This window comes from Heteronotia binoei, chromosome 9, assembly GCF_032191835.1.
Source record: "Heteronotia binoei isolate CCM8104 ecotype False Entrance Well chromosome 9, APGP_CSIRO_Hbin_v1, whole genome shotgun sequence".
Lineage (NCBI taxonomy): Eukaryota > Metazoa > Chordata > Lepidosauria > Squamata > Gekkonidae > Heteronotia > Heteronotia binoei.
Genome location: NC_083231.1, coordinates 95,630,766 through 95,655,188, shown reverse-complemented (window position 1 = coordinate 95,655,188; position 24,423 = coordinate 95,630,766). Strand labels below are relative to the sequence as shown.

Genomic DNA, 24,423 nt, shown 5'->3' with positions numbered 1-24,423 from the left:
TGAAAATATCAGACTTGCCACACCTCCACAGGGCCTGTAAAACTGGCCTTTAACAACTAACAAGGAAGCGACCACTATACCACAGCATGGATATCTAAACTCATCCCAGTATAAATATAGAGCACCTAACAATATTTAACATTATTGTATGCAGTGCTAAATACGAACTAATAATACTGACACCATCATGGATTTCAGGATTGTACTCTAAATGTATTGTATGTGTATGAAATTATTCTTAATGATTTTATTTTAACATTATGTATTTTAACTGTTGTTAGCCGCCCAGAGCCCGATGGGGGAGGGCGGGATATAAATATAATAAATAAATAAATACTTATCAATGTCATGAACATTCAGAAGAATGGAGCAATAGTTTTACCACTATGCATGCTTTTCAAAATAAAGTCACATCTTCTAAATGTTAGCACACTTGCAGGAAGAAAATAGAAGTATATTTCCATGCCACATAAAAGAAACATATACACACTCACCTCTTCATATTCAAGTTTAACTGTGCAATTAAACAAAAATATACTGCTTTTTTTGGGAGGGATGCATATTTCTTCAAATTACTTTTTGGTTAATTCTGTTATATGCTCAGTGAACTGAAATGCTGAAGATCATTTCCCGCCCCCCCCTCCCCCATGTTAATGGTCTTCAGAAAGCGTCCAACAGAGGGCGCATTAATTCTATATCCTTACAAAACACTAAGTCCAATTGTCAGAATGGAGGAGGGGGAGGAAACAAATCTCTGTTTTGAATGTGCTAGGCAAAGAAAAAAAGGCACTAATTATGTCACCGCAACGCAGTGCGACTTGTGTAGAAACTGCCAGATTTGACCATTAAGGGAAGTAACTACTGCAAGTGGAGCACTTTATGATTTTTTTCTCCTCCCACCAAATATAATAGTCTTCATTTTAATGTACTTATTAAAAATGAAAAATCTCTAGTCAAGTATCATAAAGCAGAAGAGTGCAGAGCTTTCCTATCTTCTGTCCTCCTACAGCTGCACTGCACTGACTAATATCTACATCTGTAATAATCTGAAGCAATGCCTTTTAGTTTGGCGGACCTGCTCTGGAGTAAATAGACTGCAGATTGCAGCTACTGTGTGTTAATTACAGGCAAACACTGTTTACATCTTGAGGACTGCAGCTCATTAGAAGAGCTTTGCATGTAGAAGGTCCTAGATTCGATCCCTGGCATTGCTAATTAAAAGGACCATTGCTAATTAAAAAATGATATGAAGTATCTCTGCCTGAGACCCTGGAGAACTGCTGCCAGTCTCAGCAGACAATACTGACCTTAATGGACTGATGGTCTCATTCAGGATATGGCAGCTTGTTGTGATTGTTCAAACAATTATTATCTATCATTTTAATGCCATATATATATATGTTATCCTATCTTGGGTGTTAACCATTCCCTATTAGGTGAGTTAAATGGCCTTTTGATAAGCCACACACCCCTGATGTAGCCAATCCTCCAAGAGCTTACAGGGCTCTTAGTACAGGGCCTACTATAAGATCCAGGAGGATTGGCTACATCAGAGGGGTGTGGTCTAATATGCAAAGGAGTTCCAACTACCAAAAAAGCCCTAAAATGTCCACACCTCTTTCAATGCATGGATAAAGCAAACAGTCTTTTTCAGGATTAGTGACTGTGAGTAGGCAACAAAGACAGAATATGAAGATTGAATCTGTCTGCTTTCAGCTTTCTCTCTGGGCTAACTTAGGGCTGTCTCACTAAAACTTAGGAGGAAGGAAAGGATCTCATTATAGTGGAACAAACAAGAATGAGGTTTGTTTGTGTGTGGACAACTCATGTGTGCTACAGTTCTGTTTTGGACTCCAGCACACATGGTGACCATGGCACCCCCTTTTGTTTTTTTATTTTGAACTAGGGGCTGACAACCAGTCTTACTTTGTTTTCCTCATGGAGTTTGTCAGGGGCAGGTCTAATTACTTGCTTGCTATGCATTGCATTTGAAAACTCACACACATTTGCCCAGCAACATTTGTAAAAATTTGCTTAAAGCCATGAATAAATGACTCAACTGGTTTCTCAGTGCTTCGTGCTGTGTTGCTGGACTAAATGTTACAAATAACTGTCAGGTTAAAAAAAAACCATATGGCTGTAACCCAACTGAATTAATTAAAACTTTCCTCTGATTGGGGATGAGTAAGATCAGGCTGAAAGCCCCTGAATGAGAGGCAAGGAAAGATGTTTGCCAACTATGCTCCAAAGTCTTCCCCCTACCCTGTTTTCTTCTGCAACACACATTTAAAACTGCCAATAAGGAGCTGCCAAATTTAGCTCATCAGCCAGTCTACTAATCACCAACCTGGGTTCAAAGAAAGCAGTTTTTTCTTATGTGCATATGGGCTATTAAGCATCTGTGGCATTACTGGTTTTAGCGCAGAGGTTTAAACAGCATCAAGAGAAAATGCTTACATACTGGTTTTTCTTGAAGGGGAAGAAAAATCCCTGAGCATTTTAGTCAAACTATTCCAATCCAGAGTGCTAGTCTGTATGTGTTAAGTGAGCCACATACTAAAGTGATAGGACAGCAAAGTGTAAAAAACAACAAAACACTACAGATGCATTAATAACCCCAGAGGGATAGCTTTGTTAGTCTACTGTGGTAAGAAATATACAGGGCCAGTACTTCATGGCCCTTTGAGTCTGCTGTTTGTTTCCCCACCCCCATAACCTCATATATAAATGCCTGTGTATAGAGGACCCATTGCATGCATCTGATGAAGAAGGCTGAAGTCTAGTTCAAAAACATTTGTTCTGAAATATAACCTTGTTCGTCTTTAAGGTGCCATTCTGGGTTTTTTTACAGGATACATGTGACTCAAGAAGTTCTGGTTTATCCAGCACAATCTGGGCGTGAGGGAATGAACACAGAGTCTATTAGCTGCTCTAATGGCATATCTCTGAGATATGCATGGCAGTAGCACAGAGTAATGCTGGAACAAGCTGATGTGCTAGCGAGGAAGGCTGTGGAACCAGGGCTGTGGCACAAGATATTCTGCTCTCTAAGTTGCCCCAACCTGGGAACACCTCCCCCAAATGACATAAAGTTATGCCAGGGGAAAAAAACACAAAACAGCATAGCCCATAGGGTTCCCACACAATTAGAGAATCCAAGTGCCCCACCACCACAAGTGCAGCCCTGCACAAAAGTCTGGGCAGAACAGAGGACAATGGCTATAGCAGCAACCATTTACCCCTTCTCCAGGAGTAGTCAAACCCTCTCCTCTGCCCAGTCAACTACATGTGACTGACCTATGGGGAAAGGTTTGAAAGTTGTAATGTGCAAAAGTACAGTTGCAATCTCTAAATTCAGAAAACTTACTTTTACCATTTCCCATAAATTTTAGGAAAAGGTTTAATCATACAACATCTATTACTCTGTCAATCAAAAGTGGAGGATTAGGTACTGATTAATTATCCAAAATAACTTGAGTGCACTGGAAAAATATAAGCCCATAAGCATAAATTTTAATAGCAAAATATATTTCAGTTTCTCATTTAGGGGGTTATGCTGTGCCCAGAGCCACTTTGCTACTATTAATTTTATACTTCATAGTCTGATTTTTTTCCTTCCTGGGTTTAAAATGAAAGCTTGAAAGCTAATGAGGAAGGGCCATAGTTTAGTGGTAGAGCATCTGTTTAGTATGCAGAAGGTCCCATGTTCAATCCCTGGCACCTCTAGTTTAAAAGATATGGCAGTAGGTGATGTGAAAGACCTCTCTCTGAGACCCCCTTAGCTTTCAAGCCACTGCCAGATTGAGTAGACAATACTGACCTTGATGAATCAAGAGGCTGATTGATGTATTCAAAGATCTTCTGCTTCAAACCTGACTACTAAATTTATATATAGGGTGATTTTTTTAAAAAAAATGTATATACATAATTGTATTAGAAACTCAGGACAACAAAAGTTCCTGATGATAAGCTTATGGTGACATCCTACATGACCTGCAATTGCCTGCTGACCTGGCTACATAACGGTATGATGGTGCTTTAATTACCAAGCAAGAATGCCGCTGCATGCCTGGCTGAATGGAAACAATAAATCATAATAGTTATGAGAGGTACTGAAAGAACTTCAGCTTGAGGAAGGGACGCTGCCATCTATGTATCTCATTGTAAGGCAGGTAATTACACACCCTTAGCCTTAACAGCATTGCCCTGTTTCATTAAATTACAATCACTTCAATTAAAGGTCTAAATATAACATGTCCACAATCTATCATGCGTTACTTGGCAAAGCACCAAAATCTACTTCATAATTTAAAGTAGTTTTTTTGACATCTCAAAGAACTGATGAAACATTTCTAAGGCTCTCTTGGCCTCCCCTGGATATTTAAAGTTCAGCATTTATTTGTTAGAAAGGTCCCCTAAGACTACAAAGATCTGTTTGTTGCCTGAAGCATAATCTCAATAAAAGAGGTATGTAAAATACTTGTGTTAGTGTCTCCTGAAGGATATTTATTTGCCCTTCTAAATCTCTATATGAACTATGAAAGGATTCATTCATCCATTCATTTAAAACACTTCTATGTCAACTTCCCAACCAGCTCAGGATTCCCAAGACAGTGAACAGTAAAACATTTCCCAAAATTGCAAACATTAAAACAGTGCTTAAAAGACAAATACATGAAAAATATTTAGAACAATTAAATAAAACATATGAACACATAAACACATAAAACATACGATGGACTGAGTGGGCATGTAATAAGTTAAGTTGTACAGATGCTTTGCTACACAAACTTTCTCTTTTTTAATAGGAACAAGATACAATAAATGGTCTTAGACTGAATCAGACCATTGGTCCCTTTGGGTGTCTGAGCCAATTGGCAGGAGCTCTTCGGAGTCTCAACTGAAGGTCTTTCCCAGTTCTACTACCTGAGATATTTTTAACTATAATTCCCTGATGTCATAAGAATGCAAATCCTGTGCCCTACTCAATACCCATGTGCCTCATGGGCAATGTCATCTAACAGTCCAATCCTATTATTGGCTATAGCAGCACAAACATGTACTTATTCTTGCACTAAATGCCTAGAATGTCAAAAGTATATCTTCACTATATTTACATCACATCAATCAGAAAATACATTTAGAACAGTGTTGTTCAAGAGCTACCTGTGGCTGTGGCTCTTTGACATGCCACCTGTGGTTCTTCTGGACACTGCTCCACAAAGTGTACGGTTGCTAAGTCTAATTCAAGAAATATCTGGGGACTTTGGGGGTGGAGCCAGGAGACACTGGGGCGGAGCCAGGAGCAAGGGTGTGACAAGCATAACTGAACTCCAAGGGAGTTTTGGCCATCACATTTAAAGGGACAGCACACCTTTTTAAATGCCTTCCTTCCATAGGAAATAATGAAAGATAGGGGCACCTTCTTTTGGGGCTCATAGAATTTGACCTCCTGGTCCAATCATTTTGAAACTTGGAGGGTATTTTGGGGAGAGGCACTAGATGCTATACTGAAAATTTGGTGCCTCTACCTCAAAAAACAGCCCCCCCAGAGCCCCCGATACCCGCAGATCAATTCCCCATAGGGAATAATTGTCCAGTAGACATTTCCCTCCCCCCCACCGCTTTCTGATGACCCTAAGGCGGGAGGGGGGGAGGGCCTCCAAACCTGGGGATTGGCAACCCCCTCTCTCTCACACACATACACACTTACCGACTGGTTCCTCCACAACGACATCTGAAAAGAACAGGGGCTATGCTGCTCTCTCTCTCTCTCACACACACACACATACACTTCGTTCCTCTGAAACGAAAGCAAAACAAACCGAGGGACTGTATTGCTGACCCCTCCCATGAAGTACTTCCTGCTCAACTTCAAAGGCACACAGACACACACACATTTTGAAATGGACCTGTTTGCAGGTTTCTAAACCTGCTGGAGATCTAGAGCTGCATGGTGGCTGTGGGGGCGGAGGGAAGCCTGTAAAACCGGGAGATCCCCTGCTGGGACCTGGGGATTGGGAAGCCTAACAAAGTGGCACCCACACCAAGTTGCAAAAAAGTATGCAAGGACATTGCTCCATGGCACTTACAGTTGGTGGTTCCATCTTGGAAAAATCACTAGTGCAGGGATTAGTGGACAGGTAAGCCTCAAACTCCAGGCCTAGTGCCAGGAATGGAAATATTGGGTTTATCTTCTTTAGCAATGCCTTCATATTCTCCACAGCCTCTGCTTTCTCATCCCACCAGGAAGCTGTCAGGAGGAGAGCAAACTGGCTGAAAGGATGGGAGAGAACCATTGCCATCACCATGGCAGCCACCCATGAAAAAAACCAGTAAATTGCTCAGTGTATTGGAGGCGGTTTTACTCTTCTTTCTGTGGCCAACTTGCTCTCCTCCAGGAGCCCTGGAAATCTCACTGTGTCCCCTAAGCTGGTGTTCCACACATACTGAGAAGATAGTGAGAAATCCAAGAGGGACTTCCCTTCACTCCAAATACATAAGAGCTGGCTAAGGTTCAATGGAGGTAAGAAGAGACAACCCTACAAACTCAGAAGTAATCTGGTAATTTAAAAAGTTTTATAGTTATATTTTAATATTAATAGTTATATCTTATATTACTGTATATGTAAGTTTGGAGTGACTTACAGGACATATGGTAGCCATGAAGTTCTTTTAGTTGGTATTAATTGCAAATGTGGCTCTCTTTGTGAACAATGGAGCAGATACTATTGATTTGCTACAAGCATCAATGATAAACTATGACCATTAAAAATCTTGCCTTATCTTTAAATACATGAAATATGGTTGTAATCCTAAGGTTACGTTCCTGGGAATAAGCCTTATTAAATAACATGAAACTTACTTTCAAGCACATTTGCTTAGGTTTGCTCCTTACATACTACGTGTTTGATTTTTTTAAGATCAAAAGTTCAACTTGAGATGTTTAATATAAAGACTTGATCACTTGAGTAAACAGGCAACATTACAAGCCATTTTTAATTATTCTTTTCCATTTGTGATTACTTCTGTTGTTATAACCATAGATGGAATGTTGAAGGAGGGCCAGGTTGAATAATATGAAGATAAGAGCAAAAGGAGAAGCCTGCTGGATCAGACCAATGGTCCATCAAGTCCAGCATCCTGTCTCACACAGTGACAAACCACTTCCTCTCAATGGCCAACAACAGCACATAGAGGCCGAGGCCTTCCCCTGATGTTGCCTTCTGGCTCTGGAATTCAGAGGATTAGTGCCTCTGAATGTGGAGGTTCCCCTCAGTCTCTATGGCTAGTAGCCATTGATAAAATTGGGAATCTATCTAATCTCCTTTTAAAAGCTGTTTATTCCTGTGGCCATCACTACATCCTCTGTTAGTGAATTCCACATTTTAATCATATTAATTTTAAGATAGTCACAGTCTCTACATATAGTGAGAGAAGAACTGAGTTCATATGCTAACCTGCTTTGCCTTGGGGGTGTGCCTCCCCCAGCTCCCAACTTCCATTGTGGATCTATGTGCATATAGACTGTAGCCAATTCCAGGACTATTTTGGAAGACCATTTTAGTGATCTAGGCCTATACATCTGGCTTGGACATTCCCTCCAGAAGAATGTTTGTAGATGGATCAGTCATGCCAGCTGATCCATCTACACTCGGGTGTATCATCCTTCTCTACCACATGTAGGCATCTAGCAGTCCTCTCCTAGACAGAGTTACACCCTTCTAAATCTACTTCCTGTCATACCTTCACCTTTATATCATCAGTTCTCTTTTACACTGAAGAAGTTGTCTGAAGACAGGTTCACTCACAGGTGTGCATCAGTAGACATCCTTACCTTTAATTATTTAACACTTGATGACTGAAAGCTAACTATGTGAACCAATTCCATGCAAACCATATTGAGTTTGAGAGGATATGAACATTATCCTTATGGCCGTAAACCTCTAATGGCTCAGTGAAAAAAAGTAATTAAGTGATAAACACACATGTGTGAAGCAGCCCTGACTATTAGACATGATTCAGAAAGACTGGGCAACCACTTTTTCTCCTCCAATCATGCACTGATGCAGGCTGCAAAATAGATTATCACCAGATGGGAAAGAAGCCTGATCAGGAGACGCAGAGATAATTGTCAGAAGGTACCAGAACAACACTAGTTTTGAAAGCTTAACAGTGCTGTTTATGAATTCTCCTAATTGCTTCTACAGAGCCCATGGAGAGAAAAGAGTGCATCACACACATATATACACACGTTTTTTAGGGAATTCATTCATTTTACTAGAAGAGGAATTTCTCTTTTGCTAAAATGTCAGCCTAAATGCCAAGCAGTCAGCTTCTAGTGAACATTCACCCAGAGCTGTTTGCATCTTGTGCCCAAAGGCAAAGGAAACCTTGGTTGAGTGATGTGGTTCCTTACACTGTAAGTCAGGTTAAACTCATTTCATCCATATGATACTGAAATGAGAGTCTCCAGTGCAAACAGGGTATTACAAAAGCGGACCTTTACTGGAAAATTAATGAAAATTAAATATTTGTATAATGAACCCAGTATCTTTGTTTCTAGGAACAGTTTGCCTTGAGTTATTTCAGTGGAGAGGACCAGATACAGATGTGACAGGAGAAGGAAGGGCTTAATATGAAGATGAATGTCAATACGGTTAAGATGGCTTTTTTTGTTATCTCGTTCCCTTTGATTACGATACATCCATTTGGTCTAGTAAAAGCAGCACAATGAAATGATCACATAGATCTAATCTATCATCATGGGATTGCACTCATCCTGTCAGAAGGTTTATTTGGATAGCATAACTGTATGTTTGACTGCAGACAGTTTTCTTTGGATTGAAGAATATTATTTGAGATGGGCTTCAAATATGACAGATTAATAGATCCACATGATGGGATTTGGAGTTCAAGTTTATGTCAAGGGAAATAAATACTCAAATTTGATATGTGAATTTAGAAAGCACTATTAATTTTAATTCCATCTGCATTGCTGAAAGAAATATTAACAATGGAATTTAAAATCTGACAAATGTTGTAGTTTGTAAAATACCATTCAGCCAAGTAAACAAATATTGGAACACGTGTCTCATATTTGAAAAGCAAATTGGTCATAGCTCCAGCTAGAATGATCATACAATGTACAGTATTTTGCAAATGATTTTGCTAAGGTTTTTAAAAAATCAGTTATTAAAACCTCATGCCAGTTAAGTGATACTTTTCTTTGAATTCTAATCCTATAGTAAAAAAGTAGATTGCATAGCTTTTATTCTGCCCCCTCTTTTTTACTTTGTACATTGACTCAGGTATAATTTTAAAAAAACTATTAACAACTGTGTCTGTTTTCGTTCTATGTCCTAAAATACTGGATTTCATACTAAAATATATTAAATAAATACAAATAAAACGATTAAGTAGAATTAGGAACGGCATAAGCATGACATCATGAGTTAATAATCAGCAATAAATATATTCCTGTAAACCTGAATTACAGGGGTGAACTGGGATGCTAAAACTGTTGGCACAGTAATTAACATAGCAATGGTGCACAGCCTGATTAAGGAATAGATAAAGGTTTATTTAGGAAGTAACATACTTGATAGGAAAGGGGAGAGATAGATTCCTGACTACATCTTTAGCTGTGAAAGGGGGGAGACTGAGTGTGCAATTTATGAGAAGGGGGGAATTGCCTAAGAGCAGCAATCTAGAGACAGAAGGAATTACACTTAACAGGAGAGAGAAGATGCTGCCCAGGCTACCCTGTCTAATTGTATTCTTGTTGCTCCCTTCAGGGCTTTCCTCTCTTCTTCTTTATATGCCAGACATTGCCTTTCCCAACAAAAACATCTTGGGAGCAAGCTTAGCCAAATGGCTGCTGCAGTGACCACAGAGTCATCTCTGAGAGTTACTTGGGTCACCAGAACAGTGACATGGGCATAGGCTTGCTTTTTACATCTTTTTGCACCTTGCAGCAGGGGTGAGCCCACATCTGTTGAGGCAAGACTATACCCATCACCTTCACTGCTGTGGCCCAGGTCTGAGCTGAGTGGATCCTACAGCACTGCTAGACTGTAACAACTGCTTGCCCAGTCAAGGCTAGTGGCTTAACAGGAAATTTCCTAGTAAACTAAATAGCCAGTCTGCCTAGGATTGAGGGCCTCCAAATGTGGTCTGGAGATCTCCCAGAATTAGTTGATCTCCAGATGGCAGAGATCACCTCCCCTGGAGAAAATGGCTGCTTTGGAGGGTGGACTCTATGGCATTATACCCCACTGAGGTCCCTCCCCTCCCCAAACCCCACCCCATAATCTCCAGGTGTTTCTCAGCTCAGAGTTGGCAACCCTAAGTCTGTCCTTGCTCATATCCCACCAAATTTGCTATGCACCACCATTTGTGGCATATAGAGTCTCACAAATGTATGTACTTTGAAATGTATAAATTCATTTTATATTTCTGGGTCACAATCAGAAAATTCATGACTTTTTTAGTAAGATGACAACCCCCATCTGCAAAAGATTGTCACGCAAATGACTTACTTACATGCAATACGAACATAAGCCTTCCGGCTCTTTGTAGTGCCTGCAGAGCTCCAGGCCACACACTGGCACCAGTAATCTTCTGGACCAAAGAGTTCTTCAACTTGCTGGCGTGAAATCTCAATGCTTACTTCTCGGACAATCAGTCCTGCAGAAAACAGTTAACATTCCATGTTTATCTCAGAACATTACAACATTTGTTTGGACAGATCTTGTAAGACAATATCTGGAAATGTACAGAATTTTTTTAAATAGCAAACTTTATTAGTGTCTTCACTGATTGAAAGATCTCAATGAAGTATGTTCCTTTGTACATGTTTGCCAACTTTGGGGTGGGGGGGCAACGAATAACCTTGGGGGTGGGGACAGAAAATTTTGGAAGCCAAGGAGCGATGAAGGATACCTTAATTCTTGAGATGTGACATCCTGGGGTGCCTAAGGGAGCAAGATTCCTGTCTACTAAGCACTACATGGGCTGACCTAATCCCTGCTGCTCCTGTGCTCTTGCGCTCTCTGGGGAGCCTGGACATGACTTCATAAAGCTTGGCCTCAGTGCGGCGAAGTGGTCAGGAATGAAGAGGAGGCAGCATCTGAATGCAGCCAGCAATGAAGCTGGTCTCTGTTGGCACTGCTGCTGTGGCTGCTCCCATTTTATTTTTATTTTTTTAGTCAGCAATCCAAGACTATCAATAGTTTCATAAGACTAGACTCATGCCACTTGTAACGCCCCCCCCCCAAAAAAAAACCACTTAAAAACAAGGGGGAAATTGAGTTTCTACACCAATGAGGGAGGAAGATGGCAGAAGGTGCAGAATGGGAGGAACAACCCCAGTGTGGGCATGGGAGTGGCCAGTAAGGAGCTGGAAAAGGGTGAGGAGGAAATCTGAGGGAATCTGTATGCTTTTGAATTACCTTCAGTTTAGAAGCAATGCAAGAGAAAACTGGGCACAAAAGCACTATTAGAAAACCTGGGAAAACAACTACTGGAAAGTGAACTGAGTGTTGAAGGGAGGCAAATCAATGCAGAGCAAGAAAGAATAGACAGATATGAATGGGAAAGGGAGGCAAAGCATCTGTGCATAATAAGTCAACGTATTTCTACAAAGATGTTCCCTGTGCTTCCACAATGAACTTTATTATTAAATAACAAGTACAATAATACAGCATGTGATCCTAATAAGGTGGTTGTGTAGCTATTCATCACATCTTGCTGAGAAGGTGATTAAGGGGAAAAAAAGAGAGCCAAACAGCATTTAATTAATCTAGCCACAAAACAAAGTTAAACTATCTAGAAGATTAATGAAGTAGTACTGTGTTTCGATTAGGGAGGAACAGAAAGTATCTCCACAAATTCACCGGAAGATGTGTGTGGAGCCTGTATGTGTACAGCTGTATGGATAACTGGGTTCTCTTTGACTGATTCTGCATTAGCCTTTGTCCCCGTCTCATTCTTGGCTCTCGAGTTTGTGCAGGGCGAGGAGCAAGCAGGGAACATGCAGTCCCACTCCAGAGATGCCAATGCAAAATCTGGGAAAAAGAGCTGCCATGAGGAGCCCTGAACTGAAGGGAGACAAATGCTAAGTGTGCAATCGGTATCTGTGTAATCAGGGATCTTGCTTTGCTGATGCTTCCTAATTGTGTAGAAAAAGCCCAAAGTGGTGAAAACATGAGCTCTATTCACATCCCCTGCTGGTAGGTCAAGTGTGGTGGTGGTAGTGGTGGTAGTGGAGGCTGCTGCTAGATTTCCCAATACACCTTTAGTGAATGCATGATATGACTAGGGTTCAAATGAATCTACATCTCTTTGAGATCTGAATCAGCAGCTTATAACATGAAATTATACTAGCAGCCAAACTCATATTGAACATTTCCTCATTCATTCCGAAGTGTCTGTGGTGTGGCAGAATTTCCAACACTTACTGATTGATGGTCCAGTCAGAAAATGTTGGCAGTGCCTGAAATGTAGTCGCTTTGTTTAAGGATTAGTCATGTTCTTGGGCTTATGTCTCATAGGCCTCAATAAAAGTGCAGCACTGGAGACCATGCACATTGAAGGTCGTACTAATTAAAAACCTGCTATTTCTCAGCCTATGTTTTACTCATAGACTCCTGCCCCAACCCACACTGGCTTGCCTCTTCTATAAATGAATGCTAGGGATGTAAATATAGGGGATTTGGAACACAGGGTGCAGTTTGACCCTGCCTAAACTAATGTTTATGTGCTGTAAGCTGAAGTTCTATTTCCAGTTCTCCTGCCACACATGCTTCATAACATGAATGCCCATGATTGTACAGTTTGGGCAGCCCTGCAAATCGTGGAAACAAAGAATGTTTCTTCATTTTGCCTTCAGCATTACACAGGTCCTGTTGAGGAAGCCATCAATTAATTACCTGGTAATATGCAGTTGCTTCCATTGCATGCCAGTAATAAAAAGGAAAGCCCTCAGCATTAAAACAATGTAGTGGAACTGAAGGATATAAATATCACAGTGCTAGTGAACACTGCTTATGCCCCCTGCTAGGAATCAGTATCCATATGACATATTGATAGATAGATGATAGATAGATGAATTTATTGTCATTGTTCTCAACAAAAAGAGAGCAACGAAATGAGGTGCTCTTCCACAAACATACCAACACATCAAACACACATATTCATAAACCATTTAAATACATCTAAAACCATTAAACCATTTAAACCATTAAAACCATTTAAATACATCTAAAACGGATAAACATTCATAAAACCATTTAAACCATTTAAACCATTAAATAAACATTCATAAAACCATTAAACATTCATAAAACCATTAAAACCATTTAAACCATTAAATACATCTAAAACAGATAATCCCTCATAACCCTGCATTTAACCTAACCACAGCACTTGGATAGAAACTGTCCTTAAATCTGTTTGTCCTAGCCTTCAACACTCTATATTGTCTACCTGACGGTAAGATCTCAAAAAGCAAATGGCCCAGATGTGTATGGTCCCTTAGGATCATTTGTATCTTCCTTTTACATGCCATATTATACAGATCCACCAATGAGGGGAGAGAACATCCACAAATCTTTTGTGCTCTTCTCGTCACTCTTTGGAGCACCCTTCTCTCTGCTTCCGTGCAGCTCCCAAACCACGCGCAGAGGCAATAAGATAAAATGCTCTCAATGGAACTACGATAAAAGGCAACCAGCAGACTCCCTGACAGTTGTAGTGATCTTAAGAGTCTTAAGTAGTATAGTCGTTGCTGGGCCTTTTTCTCTAGAGCTAAAGTATTTGCCCCCCATGTTAGATCCTGTTTCATGGTAATTCCCAGAAACTTCCATTCTGTCACCTGTTCTACCATAACACCATCAATAAACAACGGCTGGGTGTCCAAACTACTCTTCCTGTAATCCACTGTAATCCACTATAATTTCCTTCGTTTTATTTATATTTAAAATAAGATTATTTACTTTACACCAAAGGGACAGCTGTTGAATATTGGTGGAGATTAGTCCTGTATGCATTCTTCTGCAGATGACTAGAGATGCTGCTTTTTGCAGCCTTCCCAATCATGTGGAGGAGCATGCATATGCATATTTGTTTGTGCATAAGGGCTTCCTGCAGATAGTTTACATGTGTACATCTGGAAATGGGTCAAGCAGGTGTGATTCCTTGTGATGGTACGGCATACCAAACAGGTCACAATATGGGACCTCCCTTCCACATTTAGCATAGAATGATGGTTGTTACCAATGTTGTTCAAAGCACTTTTAATCTTCCAAGTCACACTAGTGGTGCACAGCTTGGAAATAGTTGCATTAGCATATGCTTCTAATGTATTTGCTGCTGTTAGTTCTCTTCAGAATGGTGAATAAGGAGTGAAATATTTCAATTCACGAAACAAAAATATAACCTATAATTCTCTATGTATCTTTTGGCACCACCATTGAAAGGAAGCAGCATCTTTAAATGGTGTGTTAATATTTTCCAGTGCTCTATAAACTTACTAATGTGTACTATATGCCTTGCAAATGTGGAAAGAGCAAGAGTCCAGTAGTTGCATGTTAGATACTAACAAAATATGTGGCACAGTATGATCTTTTGTGAGTCACAGCTAATTTCTTCAGATTATCTGATACTAAACTCTTGCTCTTTTCTATTGTCAGGGCTGGTTCTAGGGGTTCTGCTGCTCAAGGCAGCCCCCTGTGCAGCACTCCCCCCTGGCTCCCTCAGGAAAATGAAAGTTCGCACACGCGCTGCACAATGACGTCAAAAGTGATGTCATCAAGTAGGCCAGGGATAAGGAGAGCCGAGGCTTGTGTATTGCTCTCCTTGCAAGCCCCGCACCCACTCAGGCTTCTTGCTTGCAGAAAGCCTGATCTGGGGCAAGGAGAGCCGAGGCTGGCGTATCGTGCTCCTGCAAACAGCACAGTATGCAAGCCTAGGGCCTGGCTCATCAGGGGAGAGAGGGGGCACCCTAAGCAGCTGCCTACTCCGCCTACTCCCATGTGCTGGCTCTGTCTACTCCTACAGATAGATTAACATGGCTAGCCATCTTGATCTATACGCATATATGGATGCAGTCTTTCGCTGCTATGCATGCATCCCTCTAGTACTGGGCACTTCTACCTACTCAAGACCAATTGCTTTCAAGGAGCTGAAAACTGCCTAGCTTGATAAGAATGTTATCTGCAGTGAAGGACCACCTCCATAATGTATGAAGAGGAGCATAAAGAGAAACAAAGATTCAAGCCATAATATTTTAGCAAGTCTCATCTCTTAGAAAATAAACAAAAAACCTTAGCTTATGATCTTGACCGGGGTGGCCAAACTTGCTTAATGTAAGAGCCACATAGAATACACGTCAAATGTTTGAGAGACTCAAGACATGAACAACAGATGTTTGAGAGCTACTAGACAGGCAGGCAGCCAAATAGAGAGGGGAGGGAGAGAGAGGTAGAAATAAAGCAACTTTTAAATTTAAATGCATTCTCCATGTTCCCTATGTTGGCTGGCTTGGCGAAGAGATTTAAAGAGAGAAATGCCTTCTCCAAACTGGCCAGCGGGGTGGTGGGGGCTTCAAGAACCACACAATATGTGTGAAAGAGCCACCCCTGATCTTGACATACTAGCTTTACATAAACCTACTTTTGCTAGCCTTGTACAGTACTGTGTTCAGAAATATATGACCAGGAAGTAACAGAAATGTCTTGTCAGATCAAATTGGAAAGGTGGCTGTACAATTTGAACAGCTGGAAATGGATATCCCTTCAGTGTTGTATCAAGACAACTAAACAAAATCTATCAGCCTTTGCTAATGCTGTTGAAGTGCTTAACGCAATAACACTTCCTAGGTGAGTTAGAGAAAATGAAATTTGTTAAAGGATTTGTGAAGGCAAAGAACTTATTATGAGGGTATATAATATGATACTGTAGATCACATGGAATAGCAGGAAATGGGTTTTTTTGGTCATCTACTGCTGAATTGCTGAAGTGCATCACATGGGGAATGATAAATTAAGGAAGAGAATGCCTGTGCAGCATCTAAATTTTTACAACTATTACTTGTCCAGTTAGAAAACCAAAGTGCATTCATACTTTAGTAATGGTCGCTGTGCCAGTTCATACAACAATAGGAGTAAACATCTGACCCTACTTTATTAAAAAGATATTTCAAAAAGAACAAGGAGCTTGTTCCAATGCACTGTAAATAAGGCCATAAGAATGCATTCTCCCTTCCTCTCTTCCTGTGCTCTTAGGAACAAGGCCAGCCTCACACCCCTCTTTTCCTAGACTGCAGCTTACTGTTTGGTTGGGTATTGTGAACTGGGTCTAAATACTGTGAGTGCTGGAATAGATCCTCCCTGCCTCCACCCTACTAACGCCACCCAAAAATTGACTTACAAGCTGGAACCATGGCTGCTGGAGTCCTTTGCTTTTGTATTTTAGAATAAAACCAACCTGACAGGTGAGGTACATACAGCAACAGGATGTGTGAGCATGAGCCCTCTCCTCCATATTTAAATGGACTGTGACCCTGATTCCAGACTCCCTGGACTCCCTTTTTGTGTTACCATTTATGGACTGAGTTAACTCTGGCCTAGTGTCAGAGATGCAGAACTCTTATTGTTATGAACTTATGTGAACACAGGCAAACTGCTTCTATGGACATGATAAGCAGCAATATGGACATTAATGACAAATACCCACTTGCCTATTTTTTATAGGCAGTGGATCCTGTGTGTTTCTAAGCATTTGGCAACTGTGCCAGCTTCAATATAGACATTTTACTCTGTGAGACACCCCAGCTTGGCTAAAAGGCCCCCCTGCCAGCCACTGAAAAGATCGCTGGATACAAGGATGACACCTAGTGTTGTGTCTTGCATTTCAGTCCTGAAATTACAACACAGTGGACGCTACGGAGGTGACCAGTGGGAAGGAGCTGGGCGTGTTTAGCCTGGAGAGGGGGTGGCTGAGAGGTGATATGATCACCATCTTCAAGTACTTGAAGGGCTGTCATATAGAGGATGGTGTGGAAATTTTTTTTGTGGCCCCGGAAGGTAGGACAAGAACCAATGGGTTGAAATTAAAGCAAAAGAGTTTCTGGCTCAACATTAGGAAGAACTTCCTGACCGTTAGAGAATCACCGTTAGAGTGATTCCTCAGTGGAACAGGCTTCCTCGGGAGGTGGTGGGCTCTCCTTCCTTGGAGGTTTTTAAACAGAGGCTAGATGGCCATCTGACAGCAATGAAGATCCTGTGAATTTAGGGGGAAGTGTTTGTGAGTTTCCTGCATTGTGCAGGGGGTTGGACTAGATGACCCTAGAGGTCCCTTCCAACTCTATGATTCTATATACTTAGTCTGGAGTCTCCTTCATGAAAACTGCACCTCCATATCATAGGCAAAAGATTTCTCCTATGCTCTGCCAAGGAATCTCCTCTGCTAATTCCCTATCTAAAGACGAGATCCATAACAATTTTGCTAACAGGTGGGCTGCAGTGAAAGAGGGATGGCAGAAAATCCATGACAAATTGTGGACTCATTCTTTCATTAACAGATATGCCTTCTGCTTGTGCGTCTAACCCTATGTAAGCAGCAACATTGACAGTAAAAAGGTAAAGGTAGTCCCCTGTGCAAGCACCAAGTCATTACTGACCCATGGGGTAAGGTCACATCATGATGTTTTCTTGGCAGATTTTTTATGGAGTAATTTGCCATTGCCTTCCCCAGCCATCTACACTTTACCCCCAGCAAGCTGGGTACTCATTTTAACAGCTTCGGAAGAACGGAAAACTGAGTCGACCTTGAGCCAGCTATCTGAACCCAGCTTCTGCCGGGACTGAACTCAGGTCATGAGCAGAGCTTGGACTACAGTACTGCAGCTTACCACTCTGCACCACAGATCTCTCAACATTGACAGCAGTTCTGTTTAATTTAGGCTTCAAATGCTAATCATCAAGCAAGCATAGAAGGGCAGTGGGTAGAATTACAAGTTCTGGGTCAGGGAAACCCTGAAGATTTTTAGGAGTGGAGCCTGAGGAGGGGAGGGACTTCAGTGGGGTATAATGCCATACATAGTGTCCAACTTCCAAAGTGGCCATTTTCTCCAGATGAATTGATCTTTGTCACCTGGAGATCAGCTGTAACCCAGGAGATCTCTAGCTATCACTTGAAAGCTTGTAACCCTAGCATTCCATTCTTAGCTACCTGTACTGGCAGAATGTGAACTGTTAAACAGGTATCCTCTGTCTTACCTTACCACTGCTTAATCCCTTTGTATTCAACAACAAGAAGAAAAAGTGATTTCTAGGATGTGCATTTTTGGGGGGTGTGGGGTTCCAATTTGGGTCTATTGGACCAAAAACCAAACAAACACTGGTATTCCCAAATATGCCTGAATCTCAGTATCAGTATTGTGTGGGTAAATATTCTGGAAACCTCAATTTATTCAGCTCCATTATACCCTTTGGGGACTGTCACTTGTGGCAGTGGAACTCTACAAGTTCAAAATGCATTTAAACTTTAAACGCATTCTGAATTCACACACTGAGTCATCTTGCAGTGGTGGCATGACTCTGTGAGTTCAGAAGGAATTTAAACTTTAAACTCACAGGGTTGCACAGCTGTGGTGGCATGACTTGACAAATGAACTCAGAAGGCATTTAAAGAGAGCACGGTCTCTTTAAATGCCTTTTAGTCATGCCTGAATAAAAACCGAATAATAGTTGCTTTTATTTGGGCATGGCTATTTCAGTTGCTGAATCAGATTATATAATCTGTATTTGGCTGAATATTGATAAGGTATTTATTCAGCTTGGAGAGCCAGTTTGGTGTAGTGGTGAAGTGTGCGGACTCTTATCTGGGAGAACCGGGTTTGATTCCCCACTCCTCCACTCGCACCTGCTAGCATGGCCTTGGGTCAGCCAGAGCTCTGGCAGAGGTTGTCCTTGAAAGGGGCAGCTGTTGTGAGAGCCCTCTCCAGCCCCACCCACCTCACAGGGTGTCTGTTGTGGGGGAGGAAGGTAAAGGAGATTGTGAGCCGCTCTGAGACTCTTCGGAGTGGAGGGCGGGATATAAATCCAATATCTTCATCTTCTTGGAATATACTGAGCACACACCTCTAGTGATTCCTTGTAATGAGTGAGGTGGACAGGCAAGAACAATGTATATGGTCAGCATCTGCTGCTGGGGTCTTTCTCTTCAGGACTTTGACACTATAATTGCCATTTAGGGAATGAAAGTTGGGAATGCTTCCTCTCCTGATCCACCCTTTGGAGAAAGCCAGGTCTTTCCAAGCTGTATGATTCTTATAAATAATTAAGTTAGATGGAGGTTATGAAACAGGGTGCCCCTGCACTTCGAAGCAAACATTTTTAAAAAACCATTCTTTCAGAGAGGCTTTAGAGTTCAGAATAAAAATGAGTTAAATGTTTCATCTGTTTTCAACCAGAACCAGCCAGAACCAGTGTCACTCACTTATTTGTACAGACCAAATTCACAACTGAATAACTGCCAGTAACCCCTGAGCAAAATCCAGGAAATTACAAATTTGCATACATTAATAAATTTGCATAAATTTAAGACACCAGGCCTCAGAAGCATGTGCTTTCCATTTCAAGTTATGTCATAACAAACTTAATTGTAGAGGAATAATTGTATGAGTTTGCAGAGGACTAAATGCTCAAAAAGTGCTACACATTGTATAAAACCCCCATAATTTAGAATTGGTAATGAAAGGCCTTGCATGCTCATTTATGGTACTGCTTGCACTGTTATCCATAGTGAGCAGTAATAAAACCAAACAGCTTTGGACAGGGAAACTCATTCATCTGCCTTCCAACCCTCTATTTTCTAAATGCAGAAAAGGAAACAATATCTTTTTTCTCCATTATGGGAAGATTTCTAATTTGCTAGATCCTGACTTGAATCCCTCTGTACATATCTCTGAGTATAGTACTCTACAAGCATTGGTTGATATTCTTTCTAAATAAACAGAGCAGCTAAAGATCTGGTTGCCATCATGCAGGCCTGGTCTTGTCAGACCTTGGAAGCTAAGCAGGGCTGACCCTGGCAATTATTTGGATGAAGACTTCCTTGGAATACCAGCACCAGGAAGCAGAGGCAGTCTGTATCAAGCCACTTCTCTGAACATCCTCCATGCCCTAGCAGGTTTGCCAGAAGTCACCATGACTTCCAGGCATGGTTACACGTAAAAAAAAATTACCACCCCCCCAAACAAAAAGAACCTGGAAGTCATGTTATACAAGCTGACCTCCCCACACACAATCACTGATGCATGAGGTAAGTATAAGACCACTCCTTTTTGCACATATTTATAAGTAATACCTGAGACATGTTTCTGGCTCAGTCATAGCACACATAAAAAAGAGCAAATGATAAGTCCAAGCTCAAATTTAGCTATGTTTGTAAGCAGGGGTGGAATTCTAGCAGGAGTTGCTTTGCATATTAGGCCACACCCCCATGATATAGTCAATCTTCCAAGAGCTCACAAAAAAGAGCCTTGTAAACTCTTGGAGGATTGGCTGCATTGTGGGGGTGTGGCCTAATATGCAAAGGAACTCCTGCTAAAATTCCATCCCTGCTTGAAAGAAGGTTGGGACATGATAAACCAATATTTTAGCAGGTATCTATAAATTTCTCCTTTAGTTCCAAACTGATGCGCAATACAATTTGAAGTCTGTGACATCCAGTGCCATCTTGCTGATCACAGAGGCCACAAGACATCAAGAGATGTCCACTGACGTCTGTTGACTTTTTCTCATAATAAAGTTTCTGGAAAACTTCTGATGACATATTGAGCACGAGAAAGAATCACAGCCCTGGAGAACTTATATGAGTCCAAATAACTAAATGTTTGCTTTATAGAGTAGGAACCAGGGCAGGTGGTCAAGTAAAAGGCCTACAGGGATGTGAGAAATCTGAGCCAGTCTTATCAAAGTTGTTTTCCCCTCAACAAAACATCCAAATGCACTTAAAGTTTCAGCTTAGGTGAAATCCACTGAAAAGCTATGAGTTCATTTTAAAAAATCTTATTTCATAGCACAAAATAGCTAATAGAATCATAGAGTTGGAAGGGACCTCCACGGTCTTCTAGTCCAACCCCCTGCATAATGCAAGAAACCCACAAATTCACAGGATCTTCATCGCTGTCAGATGGCCATCTAGCCTCTGTTTAAAAACCTCCAAGGAAGGAGAGCCCACGACATCCCAAGAAAGCCTGTTCCACTGAGGAACTGCTCTAATGGTCAGGAAGTTCTTCCTAATGTTGAGCCAGAAACTCTTTTGATTTAATTTCAACCCATTGGTTCTGGTCCTACGTTCTGGGGCCACAGAAAACAATTCCACACCACCCTTTATATGACAGCCATTCAAGTACTTGAAGATGGTGATCATATCACCTCTCAGCCGCCTCCTCTCCAGACTAAATATGCCCAGTTCCTTTAACCTTTCCTCATAGGACTTGGTCTCCAGACCCCTCACCATCTTTATCGCCCTTCTCTGGACCTGTTCCAGTTTGTCTATATCCTTCTTAAAATGTGGTGCCCAAAACTGAACACAATACTCCAGGTGAGCAGAGTAAAGCGAAACTATCACATCACATGATCTGGACACTATACTTCTGTTGATACAGCCAAAATTGCATTTGCCTTTTTAGCCACCGCATCACACTGTTGACTCATGTTCAGCATATGATCCACTAAGACCCCTAGATCCTTTTTGCACATAATACTGCTAAGACAATATATAAATATATCCAACATGTACAATTCTAAAACCAACACAAAATATAATCCACTAAAATAGTAATAATATCACACTGACAATCTGCTATGACCAAAGTATTAAAATCAGTTCAGTTAAGCTCACACAGTTCCCACCATTAATCCCAATAAATGTTAGCACTAATCAAAGGTATTTTGGCTCCCCTCAGGTGAAATTTCAGTGGCAATTCTAGAAAGGAGAATAAGTAGTAAGCAGGGTTACCAACTTTGAGTTGGAAATACCTGGATATCTGGCAGGTGAGCCTTGGGATTTAGGGAAGGGAAGGGAGGGATCTTATCAGAGATGTGACACCATAGAGTCCACTCCCCAAAGCAGTCATTTTCTCCAAGAAAACTGATGTCTGAGGTCTGGAGACCAATTATAGTACTGAGAAATATCAAGACTCTGCATGGAGGTTGGCAACCCTATTAAAAGAAATGGTAACACCTACCTGGCCAGTTAAATACACGACTGTTCATATGACTGCCAAGGCTGGTATTAAAACAGATATTGTCCTCTCTACTATGTATGTAGCAGGCACTTCACATAAACATTACCTCAAACACGAACCCCAGTTCATTAAATCCCTTTCCCTTTCCTGAAGATGAAGGTGGGGCGGGAATGGCTTGAAAGCACACAGGTCTATTGGTGAAGCTAAGTTTTGCTTACTGAAGCAATGAGCCTATGTGTCCAACTATGGTGTCTCAGCTGGCCCAATGCAATCTTTGTCTACCTGTAACCACTGTCTGCTGTTGACTCCTGTCAAGTTTGTATAAGGAATATGGTGATGGTAATTTTTCATACTGCTATTATCTATGTATCTTACTGCATTAAAAAAAGGCTTTACACTGGGCACTGTTCTCAGTTTTGAGTTGCCAATTCTTCCACTTCCTCCTCTTGCACTCACCATAGGGTTCAACTCCACCTTCTCCTACCTTTCCCTCTCTGCTCCACTTCTTCCTTAATTCCTCAATCTAAATTCTTTTGCTCTTCTTTTGAGTGAATCCTTTCATATTTCAGTTTTAAAATGGGAAATATAAAACTTGCAAAGCATTTGGAAAATCACCGCATTGTTAATTCTGCTTTATATCTTTTATTACCTCTCTTTCAGGCTTTGCCTTCTTTTTAAAGATTGTGATAAAACTGAGGAACGACCTGTTTCTTATTCTGTGACCTTGTTCAGATGATGGCTGGCTGGCAAGAGAGAACTGTACACTTTCCCCTGCAAAGTCCTGAATTGCAGTGTGAGAAATCACCTCACAGTGATGTGGCCTAAATTCTTGTGAGGCACGTAGGCTAGTGAGGATTATCATGGGATGCTGGTCCAGCAATTCAGTTGGAATTTGCAGAACCATCATTAGAAGCTAAAACCTGGATTGCAATGTTTATTTTTAGATTTAAAATTCTTCATTCTTCAGAGGAATGTTATTTACATTACCTGTTAAAGATGGTTTTCAAAGCTCTTGGAAAAATTAGTAGATGATAGACTGCAGAGACTGAGTTTGTCTTTTGAAACTTTAAAGTAAATGGAATACTCTTCTGCATGTAAACTGATTAAATCCAGAGTGTTTCGCTTTGACAAATGGAACACTAGCTGTAGAGCAGAAAGGGCATGCTCTTTGTACTATCTGGGTCTCCCCATTTCAAAGACTCTGCCCACATATTGTAAATTTTTAAATACAGAAAACTCTTTACTAAGGCCAGATTAAATGTTTTACCATCAGGAGAGTTATCAGGCAGGTTCCTAGGGATTCCCTTTTCTGAACAATTTTGTGATTGTAAATCAGGAAATCTGGACACTATTTGGCACCTCTTTATTGACTGTAAGAAGAATGAACTTGCTAGAGATAAATGGATTACAATATATATTCAGAAGTGGGGGCACATCTCAAAACAAGAAGTAGTAACAAAGTTTCTGGATGATGCTGATCCAAGTGTAACTCTTGCTGTGGCAAAATTTTTATTTATTGTTTTTAATTATTCTTTTTTCATAATGAAATATATTATACTTTATACTTGTATTCCTGTTTGGTTATTTTCTGCATTATTGGACTATATTACTCTGTACCATTACATTACTGTGAAAACTTAGTTGGTGTTAAAGGTGCAGCTTGTCTACTGCTTTGTTCCATTACCTTACATGTTCATGGAATGTTGTGCATGAATGGACTGGTCACTATGAATTTGGAAAATGCCAAGACAGTGCTCCCTCCTCAGAATGGCCACTGCCTGGATAAGATCTGTTTGCATAGCTCCTCTCTAGCACAAAGGGCCATATTAATGTTGCCAGCTCCCAAACCTGGCAACCAGCAGGGGGTGGGGGGAAGCCGAGGCCAATGATGGCCTGGTATTGCTCTGGTATTCAAGCAAAAAAGACACTGTGTTTCGGGCCTAGGCCTACTGACACTACTGGTAGGTCTCCCCTACTGGCCAGGTGGTAGGGGCTGGCAGCCCTAGGCTATATATGGACCATCATCACAAATTTAAAAGCAATAAACAGCCTTTGTTGTCCCTTCAACTGAAGTCACCTTCAACTTTTAAATAGGACTAGTAGGTCAAAAACTCCTTTGGGTTTCATCTGAAAAACAGTGGCAATTTCCCCCTACCATTTCT

The 24,423-nt window shown here is 41.0% G+C and overlaps 1 protein-coding gene across 2 annotated transcripts in view; it reads right to left on the bottom strand.

The window, feature by feature from the left end:
• UNC5C (unc-5 netrin receptor C) overlaps positions 1-24,423 on the bottom strand; it is a 493,308-nt gene that overhangs the window by 170,845 nt on the left and 298,040 nt on the right. For both annotated transcript variants that reach the window (XM_060247042.1, XM_060247043.1), the window contains exon 3: positions 10,546-10,689. In XM_060247042.1, coding sequence (XP_060103025.1) covers positions 10,546-10,689 — 144 coding nt within the window. The remainder of the gene's footprint in view (positions 1-10,545; positions 10,690-24,423) is intronic.